Source organism: Lycium barbarum, chromosome 3, assembly GCF_019175385.1.
Source record: "Lycium barbarum isolate Lr01 chromosome 3, ASM1917538v2, whole genome shotgun sequence".
Lineage (NCBI taxonomy): Eukaryota > Viridiplantae > Streptophyta > Magnoliopsida > Solanales > Solanaceae > Lycium > Lycium barbarum.
The window spans coordinates 145,998,312-146,025,254 of NC_083339.1; the positions used below are offsets into that span (position 1 = coordinate 145,998,312).

The 26,943-nt window shown below is 34.5% G+C and overlaps 5 protein-coding genes across 5 annotated transcripts; all 5 read right to left on the bottom strand.

Annotated features, from left to right (window-relative positions):
* Positions 1 to 1,880: 1,880 nt before the first annotated feature.
* On the bottom strand, positions 1,881 to 3,500 carry LOC132634368 (early nodulin-like protein 7). The gene is made up of 2 exons (XM_060350626.1): positions 3,204 to 3,500; positions 1,881 to 2,460 (listed from the first exon to the last, which is right to left on the bottom strand). Exons 1-2 carry the CDS (start codon positions 3,391 to 3,393, stop codon positions 2,105 to 2,107), a joined length of 546 nt encoding a protein of 181 aa, XP_060206609.1. The 5' UTR covers positions 3,394 to 3,500; the 3' UTR covers positions 1,881 to 2,104.
* A 568-nt stretch (positions 3,501 to 4,068) lies between these two features.
* Positions 4,069 to 6,354, bottom strand: LOC132634367 (CASP-like protein 3A1). The gene is made up of 3 exons (XM_060350625.1): positions 6,017 to 6,354; positions 5,077 to 5,212; positions 4,069 to 4,460 (listed from the first exon to the last, which is right to left on the bottom strand). Exons 1-3 carry the CDS (start codon positions 6,280 to 6,282, stop codon positions 4,245 to 4,247), a joined length of 618 nt encoding a protein of 205 aa, XP_060206608.1. The 5' UTR covers positions 6,283 to 6,354; the 3' UTR covers positions 4,069 to 4,244.
* Positions 6,355 to 8,385: 2,031 nt separating this feature from the next.
* Positions 8,386 to 12,692, bottom strand: LOC132633406 (nuclear pore complex protein NUP35). Its single transcript, XM_060349812.1, has 4 exons — positions 12,537 to 12,692; positions 11,428 to 12,027; positions 9,991 to 10,102; positions 8,386 to 8,982 (listed from the first exon to the last, which is right to left on the bottom strand). Exons 2-4 carry the CDS (start codon positions 12,012 to 12,014, stop codon positions 8,674 to 8,676), a joined length of 1,008 nt encoding a protein of 335 aa, XP_060205795.1. The 5' UTR covers positions 12,015 to 12,027; positions 12,537 to 12,692; the 3' UTR covers positions 8,386 to 8,673.
* A 943-nt stretch (positions 12,693 to 13,635) lies between these two features.
* Positions 13,636 to 15,129, bottom strand: LOC132634369 (uncharacterized). The gene is made up of 3 exons (XM_060350627.1): positions 14,901 to 15,129; positions 14,712 to 14,774; positions 13,636 to 14,073 (listed from the first exon to the last, which is right to left on the bottom strand). The coding sequence occupies exons 1-3, from the start codon at positions 14,970 to 14,972 to the stop codon at positions 13,876 to 13,878; spliced, it is 333 nt and encodes a 110-aa protein (XP_060206610.1). The 5' UTR covers positions 14,973 to 15,129; the 3' UTR covers positions 13,636 to 13,875.
* A 6,553-nt stretch (positions 15,130 to 21,682) lies between these two features.
* On the bottom strand, positions 21,683 to 23,509 carry LOC132633407 (GATA transcription factor 12-like). The gene is made up of 2 exons (XM_060349813.1): positions 23,009 to 23,509; positions 21,683 to 22,663 (listed from the first exon to the last, which is right to left on the bottom strand). The coding sequence occupies exons 1-2, from the start codon at positions 23,330 to 23,332 to the stop codon at positions 21,947 to 21,949; spliced, it is 1,041 nt and encodes a 346-aa protein (XP_060205796.1). The 5' UTR covers positions 23,333 to 23,509; the 3' UTR covers positions 21,683 to 21,946.
* Between the last annotated feature and the right edge of the window lie 3,434 nt (positions 23,510 to 26,943).

Below are 26,943 nucleotides of genomic sequence, written 5' to 3' on the forward strand. Positions count from 1 at the left end.
GGGAGTGGACGAACTGCTTGACAAGATAGTCTCCATAGGTCCCGGCGTTATTACATGTTTCAACAAAGTGTGCAACATATTGCTTTGGATTTCCCTTGCCTTCAAATTGTTGAAATTTGGGAGGTTGATAACCGGCGGGCATCTTGAAACAATCAATTCTTGTAGTGTACGGATTTCCGTAAGTAAAAGAAGACTTGGCAGCAACTTCGTACTTATCCTTGATAGTCCCTTCGATGAACTCCTTTAGTCGGTCGAGCGGAATCATCCCTTCAGAAGAAACTGGAATTTCCTTGGTAGGCGGTACTTGTTTTGCACGAGGTTCAGTCTCTTGTGCTTCTGGACCCTTCCCAGGGGTGTGGCTGGATTCTCCTTCCATTAATCCATCCATCTTGTCCATCAACTTCTCAATCCGAGCGTCTTGATTTTGGACATGCTTGGCTAAGCCATCAATCACCTTTGCCAAGTTTGCAAGTGTCTCCTTCATCGATGAAGTGTTAGTTACCATTGCTTGCGTGATTGTTGGGGATGTTGGAGAATAGCATGGATTATCACATAAGTTGATCTTTGACTGGCCTACTTCATGTGGTGTGAGTGGAGAGGATCCGTCACTTGAAGTATCATCATCTTCCTTCATAGCAGATTTCTTGGATCCAGAGAGATCAAGTAGAGCTAGTGTCTTCTTAATCTTTTCAGCAATGTTGCTTCCTTCCTCTGATGCATCGATAGAGGATATTGCTCCTTTTAGGGATGAAGATCCAAAAACAAGAGTTGTTGCAGACGACACATGGAGTGCTTGTTGTCCCAACAAGCTTGCTTTGCTCCTCGTAACTGGTCCAATGCTACCAAAGGTAATGTCGAGGATGCTTTCCACATCAGCAGAGAACTTGGAGTTAGCAGCCTTGGAGTTGATCTTCTCTGAAGTCATTTCAATGTTCTTGAGCTTCGATCGTTGAAAAGTCAAGATAAGAGGTAGAGATTGTCCCACTGGGCGTGCCAGAATTTGTAGACAATAAAATTCGCGTCGAGAAAATAATAATCAAGACAGGAAAATATCGCAACAATTGTTGTATTTGATTTCAGAATATGAGTATTACAATCTCTATGATTCCTTTGATTCGTCTTTTCAAAAATAAATTCAAGGGCTTTTGAGCTTGATCTTGAACTTGATGGATTTGATTTTGACTTGGACTTGAATTCAAGGGCTTTTGAGCTTGGTCTTGAATCTTCGTCTGGATCTCTAGAACTTCTACATAAATACTTGAGTGCTTGAATGCTTTCAGCTTGTAGAGAAATCTGCGGCGTTTGATCCACGAGCTCTCCCTGGCCTTTTGTTAGAATTTGACCAATATCTAAACGTAGATAATCTTGTGATCCTTGTATTCAAATAATTTTCATTTACCTAATTTAAAGAAAGTACTTAACCAATTATCTAGAAAAGTTGATCTAAAAATAAGTTAATTACTTTATGCTAGATGTTTCTCATTAATATTAATTAATGCCATAACAGGGGTGTGGAGTATAATATTTATACAAAAACTTATATTAGAACTCCTAATTGTAGAAAAAAATATTTAAAATGCTAATAAATATTTATACCAAAACTTACTAAAATATCAAGAAATATTATACTAGACCTCTTCAGTGTAAAAAAATATATTTCAAATCTTAATAAACATTTATACCAAAACTTACTAAAATATCAAGAATTATATTATAACTCATAATTGTAAAAGAAAATATTTATACCAAAACTTACTAAAATATCAAGAAATATTGTATTTGAACTCAAAATTGAAAAAAAAAAAGGGGTTGTTAAAAATCTTAGAAAGTTAATGCACTAAATTTAAATTCTAAATTAGTCTCTGGATACACGAGTGAAATGAACGTGCAATTTAGTGTAGAAAGAAAAACTAAGTAGATATATAAATCCCCATTAAAATGGAGGGATGTCCATACATAATAAATTCAAACAACCCATAATCCAATGTGAAAAATGGAAATCAAAAGAAGTCTCTAATTAAACCTACCAAACAGAATGCATGAAACAACGTAACCTAGATAATATTCTTAGTAGGAAAAAAAAAAAAAACAATAACAACAAGGCTCATGCTAAACCAGCAATCACTGCAACAACAACCACAATCAACGACACCGAAATGAACGCCAAAGGAACTGATGAAGTAACCGCCGATGAGCTTGAAAGCGGCGATGGGGCAGGCGCCATTGAAATTGGTTGTGGTGGAGAGTCCGAGATGGGGTGTAGTGGGTAAACTTCAACGGCTAAACGCTGGCCATTTTTGCAATGCTCAGGATCACCACTCGTGAAGTAGAACGGGCCAACCCTGTTGAGATTCACCGTTATGTCGCCGTCTTTAGCGCCCGAGGCAGGATGAGTTCTGTTGCAATGATAGAATTCCCATTTGTTTACTGTAATAACCGAGTCATTCTTGTACTCGAAACCTGGGATAAACCATGTTACACATTTTACTTTCCATTTATCTAAAGGAAGATATTTTGTGGGAAATTTTTTATCAGGAATTGGTGTCTATACTAATTCATGTTACTTTATCATGGTTAAGTAAAAATCTAAGGTTAGAATATCTATTAATTAACTACTGTTCAGCAGAAAGAGTGTAAGTTAAAACATGATTGCTGTAACGGTTAAACTTTTACCATATTTTGTGAAACCACTCAGGCTCATTGCAACTACCAAGGACTATGGTAGATAAAGGAATCCATGACCTTAACTAGAAATCTCTAATTTGAGTATTAAGAAAAAACTAGTGGTAGGAAGTTCTTTTAGTTATGGATACGACGTGAACCAAAACATAGTGAATGATCTAGTGAAAAGATATCTTGTGCAAGTTCTTCAAAATATGCTAAGTAAAATATTATAGAAGTACTGACACGGAACAAGTTCATGTAACCTTAAACACTTAATTTTGTGAAAATTCTTCTAAATATGCTAATGAACACACGTCGTACAAGTTTGCAAGGGTTAACAAAGTCATGTAACCTAACTTAAACACTTAAATTCATCAAATTGCTACACATATTAAAGTTATAGTATAGAACAAACGCAAATGGGAAATAAGCATGAATGTGAAATTAAGAATTAGTAATACGCATGCTAAGTACATTGAAGAGGAAACGGAATAATAACAGAGTACTATAATATACTTGAATGATTATTGATGACTTACGGAGTGAATCGCCGACGTGAAACTTCTTCTTTGAAGTCCAGTGATTATACAGATCTGTTTCGTTCACCCTTGGCTGACGCCAACCCACAGCGTCACCAACTTTGAATTCCTCGCCAGATACAGCAACAACGGAAGATACAATAGTAACCGCAATGAAACAGAGAGTAGTGTAGAAGAAAGTTGAACCCATGTTTATCTTCTTCACGAGTGAACTGATATTGTTAACGTAGTGAAGCGATGTGGAAATTTGAGAGCTTAGGAAATTTCTCACTTTTGCTATGTGGTTAAGGCTGTGCTATAATGAAGCCTATTTAAGAAAAAAGTAAGTGTAAGCTAAAGGATGCAATAACGTGGTGAACGTGGAAGTTATAGTGTTAAGAGGAGAGGGGTCGTGGGAGGTCCACTATGATTTTCTCTTTGACTCAAGTCATGCTTGTAACTGTTAATTGAAAAACGAAAAGAATGGGATAAAAATGCCCTGTTTCAATTGTTCCTAATATCCTTTTTCTTTTTTTGGCTTAATTAGTTTTTCATCTGTTCAAACCATTTATTTAAAACAAGTGTTAGGCGCCATTTTGACCTTTCATATTTCAGTTTCATTTTATTGAAATTAAGGAGAAAACTTGATTTTTCTAGTATCTTTTTTTTTTTTTTTGTGTAATTGGTAAGGAAAAAGCTGGGGAAACGGTTGAACATTCTATTTAGCATCACGTGCAACGGTGCAAGGTGCTAATCTCACAAAAGTCCTCTCTTCTAACAAACAAAAGTAATAGCATTAATCGGACATAAACAATTTCATGTTTTCTTTAGGTATTCAAACATGCATCATAATGAGTAATGACACATTTTAACTAGAACGAAAAGGCATTACTAGTACATATTTTCAAAAGCTAATTTCATGTTCGGAACGGTTGCGCTGCCGTGAGCATCTAGTTAGAACTGGTTGGACCACATTTACATTTTGATCAAGCTACCAATGGTCATTGCAATGTTCACGACATAATCAATTTGCATTAAAATTAAGAGAACCAATAATATTGTCTAGTGCTTAGACAGCCAAAGTACATCAAGAACCACTAAAATGGCAAGCAGAAAGCAGCTGAGAAAAGTGAAGGCTATTGAAGTGGCAACACGGTCACAAAAACGATGCAGGGGTTTGCAAAAATTTGGCAGAGCAGTATGTCGAATCCCTGTGTGATTCAGACTGGAAACACTTGATGCGGATGATCCAGCGCTCATCAGTGCCAATGCAAATAACTGTAGTAAAAAAACCAATCAGCAATTCTTGATAAACCACTCTTACATGTTTTTAACTTATCGACATGGATTCAACAGCTTATATCTAACCAAGAAAAAGATCAATTTTGCCCTATTTGCATGGTTAATTTTTGAATGAAGAGGATTCAATTTCTTCGCTCCACATAATTAGCTCTGCCACTTGGTCCAGCGACAAGATTTCAGATACGTTAACATCAATGAAGATCCAATAGACCATAGAGAAGCCTTCAAAACCAGGGAGTGCGCATAATTACATTGGACAAAGGAGAAAATTCACATTAACTCGATAGTGTGTTGATGATTTTTTTCTATGGTAATTCTAATGTCCTGCTGCATTATGCCAAACATGATTGTAATATGGTTATGCTATTTCGATAGCACTACAATATTAAGCTTGCTGTACTATATAAAACATGAATCAAGGCTGAAAATCTGAGAGAAGTTACTGTTATAAGCAGTGAATGGCAAGCCAGAAATTTGCTTATGAGGAGCAAATACACGCAGTTAATGGACACTGAACAACTTGAGAAGGGCTAATTATCCTCTAATGTGAACGCAAAAATATCTAATTAGCAAGGTGTGACCGACGTTTTACCTGATCAGCAGCAAAAACAAGCCATCCGTGATATCGAGAAGAAATAATAGACAATCCATGCAGCATTCTTGATCCACTAATAAGTAGCTGAAGTAATAAATGAAGTGCAACAGCAGACGAGACGCCAGCTAGGTACCTGAGATCAGTAGGTTTCAATTAACTCAGAACTTCTCTGATTATCTTAGGTGTGCACTTTATAGAAATTACTGAATCACATCCTCTCCCTGATTATATGAATTTTATGAGACATATAAGCATTATTAATCCCTTCTCTTCTTTGTCGCTATTCACAATTTGACTATAATTGGAAGTCATAAACTCTTGAGGGGAGAATGACCTAAGTACGCCCAAGAAATAATTACAAGAACAAAAAGGAAGAAGATTCTCTGTACTAGTTTGCATTAGTACTGTCAGCAAACAAAATGTCCAGAACAAAATTCTACTCACGGGCCTTTAGTTGCGATTTGTTCAACTACCTGCTATTGCAAGTACTATTTTTTCAGGGCTGGCCAAGTGTCATTGGAAAATTGAAAACAAAAAAAGAACAAGGACAACGACATCAAAACAACAAATCACCTACTCAAAATGTTAGGAGAAATTGTCAACAATACAATCCCCTATAGTTCATGGGATTACCAGTCACTGCTTATAACATCCATCAACATCATCAATATCAACAACAACAACAATATAGACGTCAACAGAGGCACATTCAAGAAAAGTTTATGGATTTCTAAAGCGATGTCAAGTTAGTATACATTAATATAACAAGGCTTATAGTAAAATATTTATAGATATTTTGTGAACTTTTAACTAGACAAAAGCTACTAAGTTCATGTGAACCCAAAGATTATACTGTAGATCTGCCTCTTGACGAACAACAGATTTGGTAAGAGAAAATCAGGCAATAAACTATTAGTGAGAGAGCAGAGATATTTACTCGAACGAGTGAGAGAATGACCACTTGGAGTGCAAGGGGATATTAAAGCCAAAGACAGTGATGGTAGAAGCTTGTTCGGCAGTCACCATAAGCGATAGCGCTGTGACTGAAGTCATAACACACAATACTCGTAGGACTACTTGTATCACTTCAGCTTTCCCGTTAACACGTGGAGCGCTCTGGCTCACCGTCACAGTCTCAGTCCCCAGCTTCATCTCCGTTATCTGAATTCCGACATCTGGCGGATTCTTAACGCCGTTGATCATCTTCTCACTACACTAATGTTTTGTGTTTTGCTCTTCTTGTTCAATTTCTTTTCTGTTTTGAAGAGTTAAAAGCAGGGAAAGGTTCCTTTTGAATTGTAAGTAAGCGGGCAGTGGGGTCAGAGAGCTCGAGAAAGGAACACGTGGAGAGTATAGGTAGGACCAAGCAGTCAACCAGGCTGTCCGTGAGTGAATAGTGCAGTGTGCAATGGAATTGAGCTTTTGTTGTTTCTCCCTTTTATATAGAGTCCGGAATCAAAATGACTCAATAAAAAATCAAGTGAATCAAAATATTTTCAAAAAATACGAAAGTACCTTTAGCGCAGTAAAATACTGCTCTAAAGGACTTAACCACAGCTAAAGATTTTTTTTTCTATAGCGCAGTATTTTACTGGGCTATAGCGACCGGCAAAAAAAAAAAAAAAATTGGTAAACTTTTTTTTTGCAACACTTAGTGTTTTTTTTTTTTTTTTTTCATATTTTGACCAACGATTAGTCGTGTGTCAAGACTCCGAAACGTCAATATTTTATATAGAACCTGATATTTTTTCTGCGTACAATAATATAGGCTCAATACATCAAGGATACGTAGACGTTCGGATCATCATTTTAGGGGTTGAAAAGGTGCCTGAAGTAAGTTTTGTTTGAAAAAACTTAGTGTTTTTTGATCAACTTTATATGTCGAGAAAATTAGTCAGCTTTATTTTGAAAAATTGAAACCACAGAAGTGAAATTGTCATTCACAGCTACATTACCCCGGAATTTTTACGCTGAAATCTATTGCGTATCATCATATTATAAGTAAAGAAAACTGAAAATTTCACGCTAATTTGGAGGAAAATTAAAATTGAATGGGATAAAAAGTGTTTTTTATTTTTAAATCGGCTCAGCCAAACCGCCTTTGTCCGCATAGATCTCGGAAAAATACCCAAAATAAAAAAAATTGCTTAAATCGGACGTCCGAGCGCAAAGTTATGACCATCTAAAGTTTGGTCACTTTACAACTAGCTTTTCTCATTATATTTTTTAAATACGTTTTTATCTAATTGAATTAGATTTATATTCAAAATAAAGTTATGTCTTGATTAAAAAATAACACGCTTAAATCAAAATCTTAAAAAATAAAACACTTAAGCCTAAAGTTTCCGAACAAAACTTACTTCGGGTACCTTTTCAACCCCTAAAACGATGATCCGAACGCTTCGTATCCTTGATGTATTGAGCCTACATTATTGTACGCAGAAAAAAAATCAGGTTCTATATAAAATATTGACGTTTCGGAGACTTGACACACGACTAATCGTTGGTCAAAGTACGAAAAAAACACTAAGTATTGCAAAAAAAAAAAAGTTGACCAAAAAACACTAAGTTTTTTCAAACAAAACTTACTTCGGGCACCTTTTCAACCCCTAAAATGACGATCTGAATGTCTACGTATCCTTGATGTATTGAGCCTACATTATTATACGCAGAAAAAATATCAGGTTCTATATAAAATATTAACGTTTCGGAGTCTTGACACACGACTAGTCATTGGTCAAAGTATGAAAAAAACACTAAGTGTTGCAAAAAAAAAGTTTACCAATTTTTTTTTTATTGGTCGCTATAACGCAGTAAAATACTGCACTATACAAAAAAAAAAAAAAACTTTTTGGAGGATATTTTGGTTCACTTGGTTTTTATTGAGTCATTTTGATTCCGGACTCTTTATATGCACAGGCAACACCGCACAAAAAATTTTACTTGGTTGGGAGTAATGTCATTTACTAAGTAATTAAAATGACATACCATCGAAAAATGAAGGCATTACTTTAATGTGATAAAATTCGAGTAAGAGCGCGATAGGATAATATAGAAAGTACTAGTATGTGGTTCTTTTTTTAAATAAATAAAAGCAAACACATTTTTTCTTATCGTCCATCATTACCTTTTAAATACTAGTATTAGTAACAAATAAGTAACTAAATGCGAGTGAATCACCAAATCACATGACGCCGTGGTACTTGAAGGACCAAGACTAAATTACATGTCAATCATTCGCGCTCCCAAGACTTATCACGAGAAAAGATCAGAATTACCCATTATTCGCACTTAACAAAATAGAGAGAAAGAGCAAGGGGTAAATTTCTATATCTGCATTACAACAACCTTTTTTTCCCAGAAAAAAGAGACCAGTTTGTGCTCAAATCAATACAAGTGCACCGTGAACAAGAATTGGGAGGAGAAACAGAGAATAGAGGGATGGGGGAGGAAGGGAGTGAGAATCAGACGCTCAATGCCTCAACTGTAGTTTGGAGTCAATATGCATTCCGGATGGATCAATTTTTATGTTTGCCATCGTTGAGTAGAAATAACAGAAAAGCACATGGGAGGAAGAACAAGAACCATGGAAGATTAGACACCAAACATTAAGTCCACAATTTTAGACACAACGGATCTCGCTGGGGTGGCAACAGTTCCAGATGATTGCTTTGCACTGTTGCTGCCATTTTGGAGATAATAAGGTTGAGAGGAGGTTCGAAACGGAGTCGGATCATTGCTTTTACTGGACGGAGCATGCGGCAAAGGTATAAATCCTTGCTTGTTGAGCCTATCATTCAGTGCCTGACGTTGTGTTGGATCCACTGGTTTAACTCCAATCATAAGAACTCCATTTATCTGCATACCATTTTTGTTAAGAGCTTTCTGAGCATCAGCACGATTCTGCACCATAAAAGTAGAGAAATTAAGCCACAGCTTTATGGTCCTGAAAAGATTTTACCTTCCAGAAGACTAGTGTCAATGGTAACAAGAAAAATACAGTGGATAGCTTTAACAACATACCCAGTGTAATTGCACAAGTTGGGTAGATAGCTTTTATTTAAAAAAAAAAAAAAAAGTACAGAACAGGGGCATTGCAAGTAGCCACACTATTTATTGGCTTCACAGCACATGTAGAAATCAATCCATAGAAAAAGAAAGACCCTTGGTAAGGTAAGGTCACACCAGCAGTCCCGGCTACCAAGACCAACACAAGGATAGAAGACTTCTTAAAAGAGGTTAAAACTAAGCCCCCAGGCCTATTTCTTTCACAAATATAGTTGAGATAACAGCAAATCTGTAGTTGCAGAAGCAAAGGGTCAAAAGTAAAGAAGTTCACAAAATTCACAGAAGAACTTGATGCTGAGTTAACATTACAAATGAAACCTAATATATTTAGTTAAGCAGAATAACCCAAGGGAAAAATACAAAGGATTGCTTGGTACAGGTTCAGAATGAAGCAAAAACGTAAAGTCATAACACCTCTAGATTATAGCAAAGAGGTAATTTGATGAAGGATTTGTCATTATTTTCGTTCACTACAATAAAATGATGGAATCCAGATCAACTTTGTCGAGGAATATTTTGGCCGAATGCATCGAAACAATCTATAACTTGTATTTCAGAAACATTTTACAAACAAACAGTCAGCAATTAGCAGGAAAATCATATATATATCAGAATGAAAAAACTACGATGCACAATGTACACACAGAATCAAACAAAAAAGATTAAAGCAAAAGAGAAAATAACATCAGTTTAAGTGGAAGGAAGTAAGTGTTTACTGACACTAGACATCGCGCTAACCTCACCACTAAACCAGAGCAATACAATACCAAACAGGCCCTTAAGACAGTATGAATATACAAGAGAATCTGAACAAGATGACCTGCTTATAGGTATATGAAATACCTGATAGAGAATGTGCATCCAGTTAGCATCTCTGGGGCCGAGAATGTGTTTCAAAATGACGCCGCATTTCTCAAATTCCCGTAAAACTGAATTGGTGTCAATTGGGGAAAACCTGCATGTAATTCTACTTAAGGTTAGAAATAATAAATGGAACACCAAAAATAAAAGAAATATGGCCAGAAAATGATATCAAGTCTGCAAGGAATTGGTATGGTTAATTGTCTTCAATTACACACAAGAAATGCCCAGCAAACTGTGAAAAGTGCAGAGTTTAGGGTCCCTATAAAACATCTCAAAGAGAGTGAAACAAACACATCGATCATAAAAGTTGTGAGTATCCACATATGTATCGCAAGCAATTAACTCAGCTTAGACAACTAAAATCGATCCTTGTCTCCTCCATTTCTTGATAATACTGTGATGCAAAAAGTGAAAGCTAGAGGAGAAGAATGGTTTTCCCGCCAAAGAATATATGTCCTTTGCTCCTATTTTCTGGGTACATGTGAGAAGAAGAAAACTCTTCATAAGAAGGAAATAAAGAATCAATTGCAGCTACAACCATAGAGCCTTGAGACAACCATTCTCAATATCACCAGGAAAAGATATTCCAATAAGGGGATTTTGCTCATTTCTACAAGGGTTTAGGAGACTGGAAACACAAGCTAGAATGGATCAATGGTCCTCTTATTTTCAAGCGTGCATGTCACATGAGCAGATGAAGAAAGCAAGTCACTGTAAAAAAATAATGTTTCGTTTCGTTCTCCCTGTTCTTTCACATCAATGTCTAATCCTTTATGGCCTATTTGGATGGAGCAATATGGTCATGTCTTCCAAATTCACATCATTTTCACTTGTTAGGATATACTTAAGAAAAAATGGATCTGAACTAGAAACCCTAGTCACATGTCATGTCAGTCTTTACTTAGATTCATATCAAATGCGTCAAAAACATTTGAGAACGCATATTGTTACTCCGAACTTCAAATTTTAAGATTTCTAAATCCGGGATCCCCTAAAATCTAAATTTCTCCATACTGCGGAACCTTACATAATAACTTGGCAAACCTCAAAAGACATCCTTAAGACCTTTCCACGGAAAATGACACCGATACATCTGATTCTAGTAGGTAGATAGTAATGACAACTCTAGGGAAGGAGGAAACAAAAAGTAAACAAAAAGAAAAAACTCAACAGAAAAAACATAATGACAATGGGTGGTTTGGAACATACTTTAAAATACAACTACTTGAACCAGAAGTTAAATAGAAGAAGCTACCAGGCAAAATGAATATAGTGTGGCATCAAGGAGTTCTAAAGACACACTAAAGCATCATGATTCTACTAGATACTAGCCTAATCCTCCTACAACTATCAGCCTATAAGAATATAAGTGAAAGAACAGAGAATAAACTTAAAGTGTGAAAGATGTAGTCATACCCATAAACTGTGACCCATTCTTCATCATCGAGGTTCCCCACAGGGAAAGAGTTTTTCCTGATCTCTGGCCTCGCAACTTCCCTCGGTGGAGGCAAGGTTATCAAAGCACCAGGATGAACGACGCCTTCTACAGGTGAACCTTTGCCCTTGTCATCCTGCTCAGCACTACCACTACCCTTCGTCGGGGACCACCAGGTCAAACTCGGCAACGGGCTTTGCTGGCTCTGTTGCTGTTGCCTACCCATCAATGCATATGAAGTGCTTGCCTCAGACTTAGTCTTAGGTGTTGAAAATTCCCTTCCTGAATTTTGGACCGGCGTTCTAGGGTCAGACTTAACTTCTGGTGAAGTAATATAGTCAGGAATCCCCGATTCCGGGGAGACGTCCGAGCGATCTTCGAGTGTAAATACAGGCGGCGGTGGCAGATCTGAAGTCGCGAAATTCTCACGCCATAAGGCGGATACAGCTGCAGCCTGACCTGGGGTATTGAATTTCGATCCCGTTTTCCGGGAAGAAATAGGTGTAGCTAAATCCTGGAAGAACAATGATTGTCTTCCAGTTTTCGGGGTTCGCACTGCTGTATTCATTATCTTCTCAGTCCTTAAAAATTAATAAAAATTCTCAGAAATTGAGCATTAACTAACAAAACTACACGATATGCAGGTAAGCAAATAACCTGGATAATGCCCTAGCTAAGAGAAAATGAAATACGTTCAATTTGAACCATGGAATTAATAATTAATACTCCTCTGTCTCAATTTATGTGATACTTTTTACTTTTCGAGATTCAATTTGACTAATATTTGAAGCTAAATTGGATTAGATTAACTCAACATTTTAAATTAAAATTTACATATTTGAAACTTCGTGAGAAAATACTGTAAGTTGCAACTTTTCTCATATCAATTTGGTATAAAAGTACATCTTAAAATATTAATCAAACTTCATTCAATTTGAAATATTGGAAAGCGAAAAGTATCACATAAATTGGGACAAGGGTGTACAATATTGGAAAACTGGCATTCAAATTTTGTTTGGTTTTCTCTTCAAGTTCGATTATCTAAACTTAACTTACAATAGTTTGAATACGCAAAGATAAAAGAGAGTACCTGTATGTATTGGAAGACGAGGAACTGAGATTTGAAAATGGGGGTTTTAGGCTGGCAGAGCGCGAGATTGAAAAACCCTAGAATTTGATTACAGTGTGTATTCAAATAAAAATAAAGGCGTTAGCTCAACGCCAGCGGTGGGTTTAGACAAAATTACTCCCACTGTCCTTCTAGTTGAATTCCGAAAAATATTGTGTAGGGGCTTTTTGGTCTTTCAGTAAGGATTTTAATATCTTGAATAGATGTTTCCCCATTTCTTCTAAATTAAGTTTCAAAAAGGCTTAATAGCGTGAATCTGAATTTAGTCGGGCTCTAATATGAATATCAGACATCGAATGGTAAATTTAAAAAAGAAAAACACATACAGGGACGTCTAAGCTAAGCTTGACCCTATTGACCATCCAGACTACATTAAATTTGTTCTGCTTTGGCACTTTGTCTCCGTGTAAAATTTCTCAAGTAATTATCTCGATTCTCAAACTTCAACACAAATAAAGAGGAAAACTCTTTTCAATTTATTTCTACCCATCCAAAAGATGTATTTATTGCATTTTTGTTTGCATAAATGAAAATTTTAATAAGTTCAAAAGGTGGGTGGAAAAAATAAAATATTTTCGCCCTTAACTAAAAGTCTTAATCATGCATTGGGAATTGAGAAACTCTTAATAGGAAATATTTATTCAGTAATACTTATATGAACGCCATAAATATATAAGCGAGAATCCATGATAAATATGTGTAAAAAAAATCATACTTGTCTTGCATTCCCTGGTTTGGCGTAAGTATCGAATATACATAAGTTTTTATGGTATTGCACTTCCTCCTTTATAGTCTAAACTGAGTCCATCTAGCGAATTTCAATTAGCCAAAGAAAAGCAAAAATTACCTTTGAGATGATATATAATTGCATATTATAGGAAGTCATAACTCTACTCAAACTAGCGTACAATAAACTTATCACCCTCACATGTGAACATGGCAGGACCAGAATACATCCAGCTGATACTTCTACCACCAAAAATTACGAGGAGCCAAATCATTCTCTAATCTTTTAAAGTTGGTACATGAACAACTACTGGCTACTGCAATTGGGGCAATGGATTACAAATTTTATACTATTAATCATCTTATACATTGTCAGTAAACAAAGTAAAAAACTATTTAAAATATTTAACTCATGAAAAGAAGAACTTGTGATTTGCGAGTATGTCGAAAGACTATGAACATTTGAATGCCGAGGAATCATAAAGCTAGCGTTACACTGGTTAATAAACAAGCAGAAGCTGATGCATCAAACTAAAATGTTGCATCTTTATTTGGTAACAGTCAAGCGTTACGCTCAAAAGGGAGCAGAGAGTGGTTCCTTAAGCTTAGATTGATTAGGCGAGTCTATTATCGCCGATGGGCACGCGCATTGGCACGATGCCTCTATCACCGCGTTTGTTTTCACTACTTGCCCAATGCAATCTTCTTGTAGTGCTTCTGCTTCCTCAATTAGCATTAGCGCCTCCTTTATTTGAACAACTTGCTTTCCTCCCTATGGTACAATTGCATTTTCAGATCCCACATACAAAAAGAAGAAGAAAAAAACACTTGTTAAAAATGTGAAATATATCAGCAAAACGGATTTAGAATTTTATGGGGGGAATGCGAAGTATATTTATAGCTCGAATAAAACTTCACATATTCTAAGGTAAAGTTCCACAAACAGTAGAATCTAAGCACAACTTTAGCATGGTTTTCTTATGTTCTCACTTCTCAGATGTAATTCTCAACTTATGAGCTAGTTTATTTTAATTGAGTTAAGTTTGAGGTCCGTATTGGACTCCATGTTATGTTATTCATGCTCCAATTTTCCAAGCTTGGGTGTTCTTGCTTGGTCGTAAATTGTTCGTTATCTCTTTAAATAGTTATGGGCAAATCTCAAGCTAGTTTAAGGGATAAAATTCACAATTCAGTTCCTATAATTGAAAAATAATCACTATCATAGAGTCTTAAATTCGATATCATGCTGGAGTTTCATTTGATATTGAAGCTCCATGACAAAGACTATTTTTTAAAGACATGACAGGTAGCATGTAAAGGTTATTTGTACTTGTTTAAGAGGTTGAATTAAGCCTGATGACACATCAAATTTAACAAAGCGGAGTATATGTGATGGTTGCAGATCATCACCTCTAGAAATAGATTTGATGCTTCGTCCGATTCTGTATTCTGCACTATGTCAACAGCAACTTCCTGCATCATTATCATAAAATAAAGAAATCTCAACTTATATCTGAAGAAATTAAAAATTGATGGAAAGGACATAGAGTAGTAATGATAGTAAATTCAACAAATTAGAGAGTGAGGCAGAGGCATTACTCGGGCAAGGTTGAGCTGACCTTGGTTCAATGTCTTAGGCTCCATCTCAATGGGGCAGCAAAAGTTAGCCATGAATAAATGGATAAAAATTAAACAAAGGCATGCAAAAATACTAACAGTAGGCCACTGCCCATCACAAAATAATTACTACTTGAGATGAACATGTTATTGTGACTTGTGACTCTTAAATACTGTAGAGTATAGAGTATATTGCTTTGGGAGTTCACGGAGCTAGTCTTTTTTTTGGTGAAATTGAGGAAAATTGAGAGACACCATGCAAAAAAGTCTTCTAATGGTTGCATAATGCATTTACATCTCGTGATGATGAACTGGATTATTGACTTCTTGAAAGTGAATAACAAGACCTTCACGAGTTCAATGCCTTCCCCCTTTAATTGGTTGGTTGAGGACCTAGGAGGTCGCTAAGTTTTAATTATAAAGGCAAAATAGATTCTCATATATGTATGTAAAAGGATAGATTTTAGTTAGGTTTTATGACCCGTTTATAGAATAGACATGCTAGTTGAATCCGAAATGACTCATCAAATTATTGGGTCAATACGGATTAATATAGTGTAACCCGACTGATTAAATGCAACTCAGTTTTGTAAATGTAAAATCTAAGTTTTCAAACTTCTACACAATGTGCTGGAGTTTTTTCATGATATCTAGGTGCATTTTTATCCGAATTGTATCTTCATATTAAGCAGTGAATATTATTTGATTACATTTAAAATGAGGCTAAAGTTTGAATTCCGGTCCAAAGAGTGGTTATTCCACACAATTTCTCCTAGTTTTGGTATCACGGTTTCTCGTGAATCAAGTTTAATGGGCTACGGAGAATATTGGGCCTCTTACATTTCAATCCCAAAACCGAACTCCGACGTGATCATACTGGAAACTTCCTCAAATAGCGGTCACCCCGTGGCCCCTATTATAATACTCTAATTTGCAAATCAATTTTGAGACTTTTCATTGAAGTGCCAAACTTAGCCGGTCATGAGTCGTTTAGTTGATGGAATAAGGGATATTAATTTTGGGATGAAATGCGGGATTATTTATGTCCGGTTTTCCCTTCAAATGGACTGATCTTTAATTTTTGCCTTCAAAACGGACGGTCTTTAATTTTTGTCCTTCAAAATCGAAGTTATGCCTATAGAGGCATAAGTTTTTTAAGTATGCGGGCATAACTTATAGTTATTATAATGCGTAACTTATGTCTCTATAGGCACAAATTCGACTTTGAAGGACAAAAATCAGCACAAAATAGGGACAAAGTGCAAATGACCCAAGTCCAAATAAAGATAAGTACTTTAAAAAAAAAATGTTGGCTAGATACATTCATAACTTTAAAAAAAAAAAAAAAAAAAAACATCCGATGCACGAAGCATCCACGTAAATAAATGAAAAGATCTCATTAGTTTAATTTAATTAAACTAGTTATCTAAGAGAATAAACAAAACAATGAAAATAATTTTAAGTTGGGCGGATTGAGTTGAAGCAAGTAAAGATATCAAAGCAGAAGTGGTCAAGAACATATAATACAATTATACAAGAGCTTTAAGTCGCCATGTGCCTACTTAACCCCATAAGTACTTAAATTGACCCTGCACTAACAACTCCTTAAATCATCAGGATTAAGCCATTAACTAAGCAACTTAATTACTTATATACTTGATTGAACTATATCACACTTTTAATTTTACATTAATGGGACCACTTTTACAGAATTAACTACTCCATGTAGTCTTTTCTGCACATGCAAGCAATGTCCAGAATCATGTGCCGTATGTTTTTAGTTTTAGCTGTAAAATTGGATTTTTCACCTAATTTATTTGGCTTTTTTTCATTTGCTAAGCCCGAAATTCAACTAATCTTCAACTTGGAGATCAATCAACTCACTCTTAAGCGTGTTCCTGATTTGATATGTACATACAAGTGATGGGAGTGTGACAGACTGGACCGGTCTATCATCCCAGTTTACGTACATAGGTTTTTTTCCAAATTAATTTCAAAAATCTGGAAGTTAGTAGAATAATTCTACTAAACTTGTTAAATATATATTAGGATCACTAGATAAAATTGCCTTCAAACGATCAAGAGATGCAGTTCACTCGGTTTATTTGCACCTGATGTTTACATCAAATAATGAATACAAAGATGTTTCTTTCGTACACATATTTATCACTTAATTATAGCTATTACTTCTAACTAATTAAGGCTTTGAATTAATAAGCAAATCAAATTCTGTTACCTATCTATCTGTCGATGGCTACGCTTTTAGTTATTAAATGAATAAGATTATGATTGTGCGCAAATAATCAAGTATCACATGATTAGTTCAGCTGATTTTAAGGGTGCAATGGTGCATGCCCGTTCTAATTTTGTTATCAATCATTAATTGGAAGGTTTCTATATATTGACGATGGACGGATGCAACTGAACTTATATTTTCTAAACGGAGCATGCATATGTTTATAGATATACTTTAATATATATTACTATAATTTCAAAAAAATAAAAAAAGTTTTGAACTCCAAATTATAAAAGTTGTATGAAGTTCGATAGGTACTTAGCCTTCAATAGCTAGCTATGATTGCATATATTTTTGTAAGTTCCTTCAGCGAGTCTTGTTCCATTAAGATTTTAGTTAATTGGAATATTATAAGAACTGATTCTGTATTTAACTTTTATAAACATAGGCTAAGGACAATCCGACGGACTTGGATGTTATAATAATGTATAATTAAAGAAGTCATGTGACTCCCATCTTTCTTAATTATATTTCGTGCCGATCTTCTTCTATATATATAACCACTGATCATTATTCAATTGGAAGGATTTTTATTTATTTTTTCCTTTGATAAATCTTACATATCGACATTTTTAATTTGATCATGATGGTTTATTCACTGCTCCTTTTTAAATCGTTAGACTGGTTGGAGCAATATCATCATATCACTCATTACGTGAAAGAATATTTCGCACCAAACTTTTCCAATTAGAAAAGCACTGTCTATGTACACATCAGCTTTTATTTGGCATGAACACAGCTGATTGATCACCACTTATATTTCACCTTCTTAATGATGCGGTCTATTAAATTTTCACCAAATGCATAATTTTGATTTGACGCCCTTAGCTTGTACTCTTTATATATTAATCTACCAAAAATTCAGTAAGCAAAACAGATTGTGATCTATATGACCTGTGAACTTAAAATCTTGACTCCACATCTAACTTAATATCATAAATATTGCACATTATCATATAGTTTAAGTTAAACTCTTATACGAAAACTTACCAAAAAAAAAACGTGCAAAGAAATACTGTGATGTGTAATTTTGTAAAGAGTCAGTATCACAAAAGGGGGGTAATATGTGGGGAAGGAGGAGAGAAGAATAATATCAACGTATTACCAAATAACATGGAAAGATCCCTAGAGACGACATGAACACCTTTAATATGGCCCTTTGGATATATTATCCACACTGCAACCTGCACACAGAGTCATATATTTCACTTATTTGCATGTGCTTCTTCTTTCCTCTCCACATGCATGTCTACACCCCCAAAGAAAATAATTTCAATCTATATACATATTGACAGCTAAAGAATTTGTGATTGTCGGTATATTTTGACCTGTTATAGCAAGTAGTTTGTATAATGTTTTCCGGTCATCATGTAATTTTAATTTTTATAAATACTCATATGTAATTATTATCTTTCAATTGTGGCCTTATATTGATATTATCAGTGTATCTCTAAGTTTTAAAAACAGAAGAAAAAGATAAAAGGAAAGAGATATATTCAATAAGTGTAGAAACATATCTGTTACATTTAGATGACTCTATCCCTAAATACAGTATTTTTGCTGGACGTTTCTGTGCGTACATACATTGTACCTTCAAGTACTATTTATTTTTGTGGGTTCATATTAGTTAGAGACCCATGCAGGAACAGTTGGCTCCCATACTTGTCTCTTTCATTTCATTTTTCTTGTTTCTTCACACTATCTAGTATAAATTTGTGAGGAAGGGGTATAATATATTATTTATTAAAGCACCGTAACATATGTAATAAATGGAATTATAGAGGAAGATATATATGGGAGAAATTATATACAATACACAATTAAATGACCTTATACAAATCACCTTTAAACCAAGAGTTATGAAACAAAACTGAATAATAAGAGAATTCCAGGGAAATACTTATATATATGACTCGTATGTCCTTGTTTAAACTTTATGTTTTGTCAAATTGTTGCAATTTTTGTTATCGTTTTCACCTAAAAATCAGTCAAATCAAAGAAGAACTCCACTGTCATATACATGTATCTTCCAACCAACATATTGCACCATGCATATTAAAGTTTTCTTGCATCTATTTTATTTTATGTGTCTTAGTTTACGGGACACAAAATTTAAAGATATCAAAAAATGAAGATACTCATTGTCAATTATATCTTTTATGAAAATGGCAAATCGATTCGAGAAATTTCTAACACAAGTATTCAATTAGTTCAGACTTGTTTAGTATTGAATTGGAACTAAAACATAAGAAGTTATTTGCCTTACATTAAAAGGGCGTAATATAACAAATAAAAAATATCCTTCAATTAATCTTATGACTATAAATTTGACATTTCATTCCTACATGCAGAGGTCAACTCAGAATTTAAAGTTTATGTGTTTTAATTCTAGCCCTTTTAAGTTATTGAATTTTAAATTGTTGATTTGTACATATTAGATGAACATTTAAGATAAATATAGAATGTGGACAAAAGCGTTGGATCTTGTCGAATCCGTACGGTATACTCTACATCCACCTCTGATTACTTATGAGAAATGTCATCTATAATACTGCTTCTATCTATCTTAAGTTATGTGACATACAATTTTTTTCCTTAAATTTCGAGTCGAGCCATGCATTAGTACATAAATTGAGAATGGGGAGTATGACTTAAAATAGTTGGACTAACGTTGGAGAAAATAATACTGTGGACCCCCCTTAGAAGTGCAAATGTCTAGGATCGGGTAGACAATTATATAGGGCCAAATATTAGAGTATAACTATTTTAATCCAATATCACGTCCTTTGACCTAGGGTATCCCAATACATAATGGACGTACTATACCATTAATTTCACCGAATATCAATTTATTATTCCTTTGAAATTTTCCGCTGGTTATAAACTCTTCTCGTTCTTTTCCCACATTGATTCTCACCGCAATTCCATGCAGCTACTTCGTACACTGCACGATATTGTTCTTCTTTTTTTTTCCCCAACCCAATTTCGTAGCTAGGCTTATGGTCACTGAAATCTATGCTATATATTGTCTATTCAATTCAATTTATTTATTATTAGAGAAACTATGGGTCAATAATCTATAGATGTAGTTGTACCGCTGCCTAAAATCAATCAATGGCAGGCGGCTTTTGATCAATTTAATCATTTAAAATAATATGTAGATATCAATAATTATTTTTAAAAAATTATAAGATAAAAATTATTGAGAAATAAAGTAAGAGAAGCAACAGGTTTTTGTCAAATAGTATAAATTTAGTTGGTAATGTGTGACTAAAATATTGAAAATTGTTAAGTCCCTTATCAACTCTTTAGGTTATGAGTCACTTTATATGATCTCAGCTTATTTTGAATACATGAGCTAGTTTTTTAGTTAATTAGGCCAAGACCATTTGATATCTGAGCCAAACTAGGTCTCTTTCTATGATTTGGGTAATCCTCAATTCATGAGTTAACTTTTGAGATTGATTACACGAGTATCATTTCTTTATCAAAACTAGAAAATTGTGATTGGACTTTTCGCCTTTTTCTTTTTTCCTTAAGTAGTGTTTTTTTTTTTTTTTTGAATTGGGACCTCCAGTCCTTGGAATACCAATTATACTCATTTTCTAGCAACCTTTCAATGTACAAGTCGGTGAAATATACAGGTTAGTGTATCAAGTTTATTTTAGAATTTAGAATGCACTACCCAATGAAAAGATACAATACCACAGTTCTAGTTTCCAAAATTGACAAGAAGAGGTGCTAACTTTTGAAATAGTAATGGAAGTTGAGACAGGAAAAGGACCCAGTTTTTAGTTGAGCCCGTGAGCCCTCCATGTGCATGTATCCTCACCTTTCAAGTTTTCAAGTTATGGCACAATGGCCCATGGCATTGACAAAGGCAATATGCACAATTGCACCTACTTGCACCTATCATTCCTCCCACCCACTTTCCAGCCTATTACAGATATTTTTACTTGATTTGTCAACAAGTGAATAAAATCATATTCCTTTTACCCTTGTCCAAATAGTAGAAACTAGCTTATATGCACCGATAGAATAAGAAATTTTTAGTATGCTGTCGCTGGCAACTATCTTAATTCTAGGATATATACTAATCACACTTTTTATAAATTACTAGTTGTAGTTATCTTTAGATGATTTAATGGTGTAAAATTCTTTTCATGTTGGTTGGTGTATAGAAGTTAAGGTAACATTGAGACAAATTTAAATTTATGTTACTAGACTTATAGGTCATCAGTTTTAGTCGTGGAATCAACCACGAATACTTGCTTCAAGGTAAGCTATGTACTTGCATCATATTCGGTGAATGCGTTCTTTTCCAAGACCATGAGTTAACCGGGAATGCTTGGTGCATTGAATATTTGAATTCCTTTTGTTTTTATAGAAGTTAAACTCTCCAAAAAGTTACTCTACTAAATATCAAGAAAAGAAGATAAATAACAACGTAAACTTTTTGGACGTAACAAGTCTTCAAAATGAATCTATAAATTAATACCAAAATTAGGAGAAACGTTACAGAGGTCTAATTTCTAATTGCCGTTTAATATTTTTTTTTTTCCCCCTTCTTTTGGGTTCCACTAGGGTTGCCAGGAACTTTTTTTTTTTTTTCTCTTCATATCCTGATATTTAAATTTCTAAAACTAGAAGGAATTAGGAAAATGGATGTTAATTCAAACTTTAAACGAGAAAGGTGCAAAGCAGTTATCCCCTACACTAGAGCTGACTGAGACTAGATGAGGTGCCTGTAATTAGGACCACAGTTTGGGTGATGATGAAGCAAGAAATCATCACCACCGTTAGATACACCAAAAATTGAGGGTTGACTTAGCAACTGATGGTGATGATGATGTGCTTGGTGGTGTCTTTGAAGCTCCTTTTGCCTCCGGAGTTCCAGAACTTTCCGATGAGAATTCGAGTGCTTCGCTGAGATAAACGTAGGGCTAGACGCAGGCCGATACTCCGGCACCAACCTACCAGACTTGTACCTAACTCCGCATGCATTGCACAGGGTTTTCGGACCCATAGGTCCCGTGCGCCACTGCGGTGTCTTATCAGAAGCACAGTGCAGGCATTTCCGTCCAGGAGTCTCGACGCTCTCCCGCCTCTTAATAGATGCTTTAGTGACCTTACCCGTGACAACAGGGGCGGAGGCATTGTTGCTCTCCGATGATGACGTGGCAGGTGATAAGAGCAGCTGGAGGCGTGAGGACCAGTCACAGGGAGCTGCGCGTGAGCGCTTGCTGCGAGCTTTGCCGGGAACCGAAGTGTCGGCTGGGAAGGCAGGTGACGAGGTAGAAATTGTGGTGGCTGAGGAGGAACTGTCGGTGTTGTTGGTGGTAGAATTAATGTTTGTTACGGGTATGAGCTGAAGGTTTTGAACGTCGTCACTTGAGAATGATTCCTCCACGAAGTTTGATAGCCATTCAAGCTCAGCCAAGTCATCATACTGTTAAGAACAAAAAACAAAAAAAAATGCCTCAGTTAATTCCACTAAATTTCAGAATTTCAACCAAAAGCAAAGTTAGGAACAGACTACAGAGCCTTGCTTAGAGGGAAAACAATTGCATGAATTTGGACTCTATTCTCAATATATTGTAAATAGGAGTATAATGGTGCATGAATTCTTACGTGGTGTTTTTGTTGAATTCATTAAGCTATAAAACAAATTCTCAGACATTATTATGGTTCTATCCAAACGGAGAACCAAATTAATTACCACCAAGTAATAATTCAGTTGCAAAATTACCAAACAATTTCCTTTTTCAACAAATGTAAAAATGAGAGTAATTACCGGAACACAGAGTTCGCTGCTAGGAAACGGAGCGTCAGTGAAGCTCCGGCAGCTCAGGTTACCGTTAAATTGACCATCTCCACCGGAAACAGAAGAATTACAGCTATCAACAACGGTAACGGTAGGAGAATCAGCAGAATTGCCCGTAATACTTTCAAAAAATGCGTCGGTCATGACTTCATCTTCCTTAGGGAAATCCAAAAGGTCATCGACAGTAAAATTGTTACTACAGTTATTATTATTATTATTGTTGTTGTTATTCGGATTTTGTTCGTCTATGGCATGTGAGAAAAAGCCGCTGACGAAGAAATCCGGTGCTTCCATTGTATGGAAAATAAAGAGTTATGTGTGAGAATGGAGAGTGCGAAAACGCTTAAGAGAAGCAAAGTAACGTTTCCTTTGAGACTAATTCTTTATAAGAGAAAAAAAAGCTGAGAAAAAGGAAGAGTGAATGAAGGAATTGAGTGTGAAGAGGACAGACAAGTGCTCAAAAGCTGAAAGTAAGGGGTCCGGGTCAGAGGGGTTTTCATAAGTGTACTCAGGGTTTTTTTCGTAATTTACACATCGTCAAATTTTATTTTTTATTTTCTTAAATTTAAGCTACTATTGCTCTCACTTGCTACTACTGTAAGGTTGTTTCGTTTTACCTTAACATCCTTGTATTTAAATTTTGGGACCAATAATTGAATTTATAGTGTATGATTTATAACTTATATTTTTCCGTCAATTTTTACTTGTTTAGTACTCGTATTATAAAAGAGATGTCCATTTTTTACTTATTCTGTTTGAAAAATCAAGAGATAATTTATCATTTCATACCTACTTATTATTAATTATTGGGTAGAACTTCAAAAAATTATTGGTGGCTCCACAAATTTTAAATTATGTTTGATTAATTTCAATTACTTAAATGATTTATAATATTTAGGGGTTATATAGTAAAAATGTTATTTTATTTATTATTTTTTAAGGAGTGCGTCAAGTCAAACATGGACAAGTAAAAATAGACAGAGGAGTATTAAGCAAATTTGAAAGTTTACAACTAGATATTTTGATAATAGGGTGTTGATGTGGTAATGATTTCAATTTTTTACTTTTTCTTTGTGGTAAGTAAAGGATTACTTTAGACTTTAGAGTTTGAAACTTTGTTTTAAAGGTCAAAAAACTGAATACTAAAGGTGCCAAAAATGGATGTCACGGCTGTCATGTGCTGTTGCGAATAATTTAAATGCAGAATCTGTATGGATTTATTTATCCTGGTTCTTTTTTTTTTGTACAAGTAAAGTTCATTAGTACTTACTGTAATATATTAACAAATTAAAAGGGAAATTAATGAAGTGGATTAAGAAAGATAATTAAATAGTTGAAATGATACAACCCCTTTTCCCTTAAGAATCGATCCAGCAGGTTTTGTCGCCGTGACTCTACCATTAAAATCCAAGTTTACAGCCTGATTCCTCTGCTCTATTTATCTTTCTAAGTATTAATATTATTACTAATTAAATTTACCTTAATTAATCGGGAATTGCGCTTTGCCCCCTGAAATTTTTTGAAATATTTTTAAAAGTTTTAGCTGTTTCCTGGGTACTGCTATTTTCACAATTTTTTAACTCCATTATTAGTACTACTTTGTTTACCTTCCTAACTCTCATGTTAATATATTCCTTAACCCACGTTTAAGCACGAACATTACAGCTCAACCCTCTTCAAATTGGTCAGTCATGATGATATCCACGTTTCCGTATAAGAAGTTTCATTTTTTATCTTCATTTACATTTTGGATAAAGACTCCCAATTTCACCTCTTAAATCCACATTGTTGATAAAAACTCGGTTCTCATTTTTCGCCTTCAAGTACTGGATAATTCCTTTCATACGGATAATTCTTACAAGCACAAACTTTGCTTTTTACTGATTAAAAAATCTTTAACAGTATAATTGAAAAAGACTTATTCACATCTAGTATTTTTTTTTTTATAAATATACATCAGTTTATCATGGTTAGTGATAAAATTGAAAGTATATGTATGTGTACTCTTATCTATGATAAAGTAACAACAATTAAAAATGTGTATTACTCCTATGTATTAATTCATTGGACTGGCTTAGTACTTTGTTACCTCAGCTCTTCAAGTAAGCATTGATCCCCTTCATTGGCAAATAGTGGTGTTCAAATATTTAAAGTCTGTTCTTATAAAACATAACTGCATAGTTCTTTTTGTAACAATTGTTGTAATATCTTCTATCAAAACACATTAACATTTTCGATTAATATACATAAAATCGAGTCGAAAGTAGTGAAATCCTCAAAAGATGTATCAGTCACTTGACCGTTTCTGTAGCATAATCTTTTTGCCTTTTTTTATATTTTTTTTATGAATTTAATTGTTATTGGGCGGGATAATAATACAAATCCCAAGGCGAAACGCAGTTAAAAACGGATAAAGTTAGTTTCATTAACAACCAATCATTCGCCGACCTTTTCTCCCGGCTTTCCTTTTTTACTTTGTTGTCTTTTTTATTTTTCCGAGTATATAAAAATAGTATCCTCTTCTTCTGCTCGCTATCCCAATTTTCGTGATATCTTTTGAATTTTGAGATTTAAATAAATATTTTTTTTATAGTTAGTTTTTCATATATCTCTTAATTATTTTAGGTTATTAATTATTGTGACTTATTACATTTTACATTTCTATTCTAAAAACTAAAAAATTTATATCTAAATTCACCATAAAAACTAAATTGTTTGATTAGTTGGATTTGAAGTGTTACAAGTTAGATGTGTGGGGCTTTAAGTGGGTTCGTGGGGTCCGACTAAGCACGTGACAAAGGATAGGGATATTGTCAGCTATCATGTGACTGACTTTTAAACTAAAGAGGCTACATGTTCAATTTATTCATTCTCAAGGCCAAGGCACTCCTCTTTTTTATGGTTTAACTATATGAACCTACGGTTCAATTAATTCAGATTCATAGTACGTATATTCTATAAAGGAAGAAATATTCTTCATTATAAATTTTCTTATTTTGAGCTCGATCGTGAAATCTCTTTAGAAGAGATCGCTAATACTCATACAACAATAATTGCACTTCAATCCCAAATATGGTGAAGTCGGTTATATAGATGCTCACTTTCCATTAAGCTCAACTTATGTTATCATAATGCCAAACAATAATAAAAATAAAAAGTTAATATACGTCAATAAATTTATAGTACTAATTAGGTCTTTGAGACAACTTTATTCTATGTTTTTAGGTATATCTCATTCATTTTTAACACCTTCAGTAAAATAATTTCACACTTACGGACTGATAAATTTATAGATTGATACAAGTTAAGACTAAACTATCTCAAGCAATCTTCTTTCATTTTATTATCCATGTATACTATTTGCACTTTTATTTTAATACAAGTTGCACTCTGCTTGTATGTTTAGCTGGATATTTGAGGCAAATCCATTGTTCATGGGCTTATTGCCTTGATTTTCTCACTGACTCTTAACTAATTTCCTTTGATGCTTCCCACACGTGCGTCAACAGTGCTAACATGGTTGCACGTGTAAGGTCATCACGTGGGTGCTTAACAATGCACGTGCCTTCCCCCTTGATTATTGGCTTTAAGGTTGTCTCGGTGTTCAGTAATCTAATTACTATAGTGCTCCCTCAATTATTGTTTCTTCATGTTACTCCGTTGTTCCCATAATAAGTGTTACATTAACAAAAAATATGTATATTAAGAAATCAATAATGCAATGTGAAGTTTACTAAATTATCCTTATATAATAAAAATAAATTGTTTTTTCCTCTTGATTAGACCATGCACAAGTAGTAATCCTTTTGACATTGAGAATCCAACAATATCAAGTTACTGTGTGGCTTGTTCAATCATCATTTAAATGTTACTTTAACTTGTCATTTTTTGTCTAAGGGTAGAGT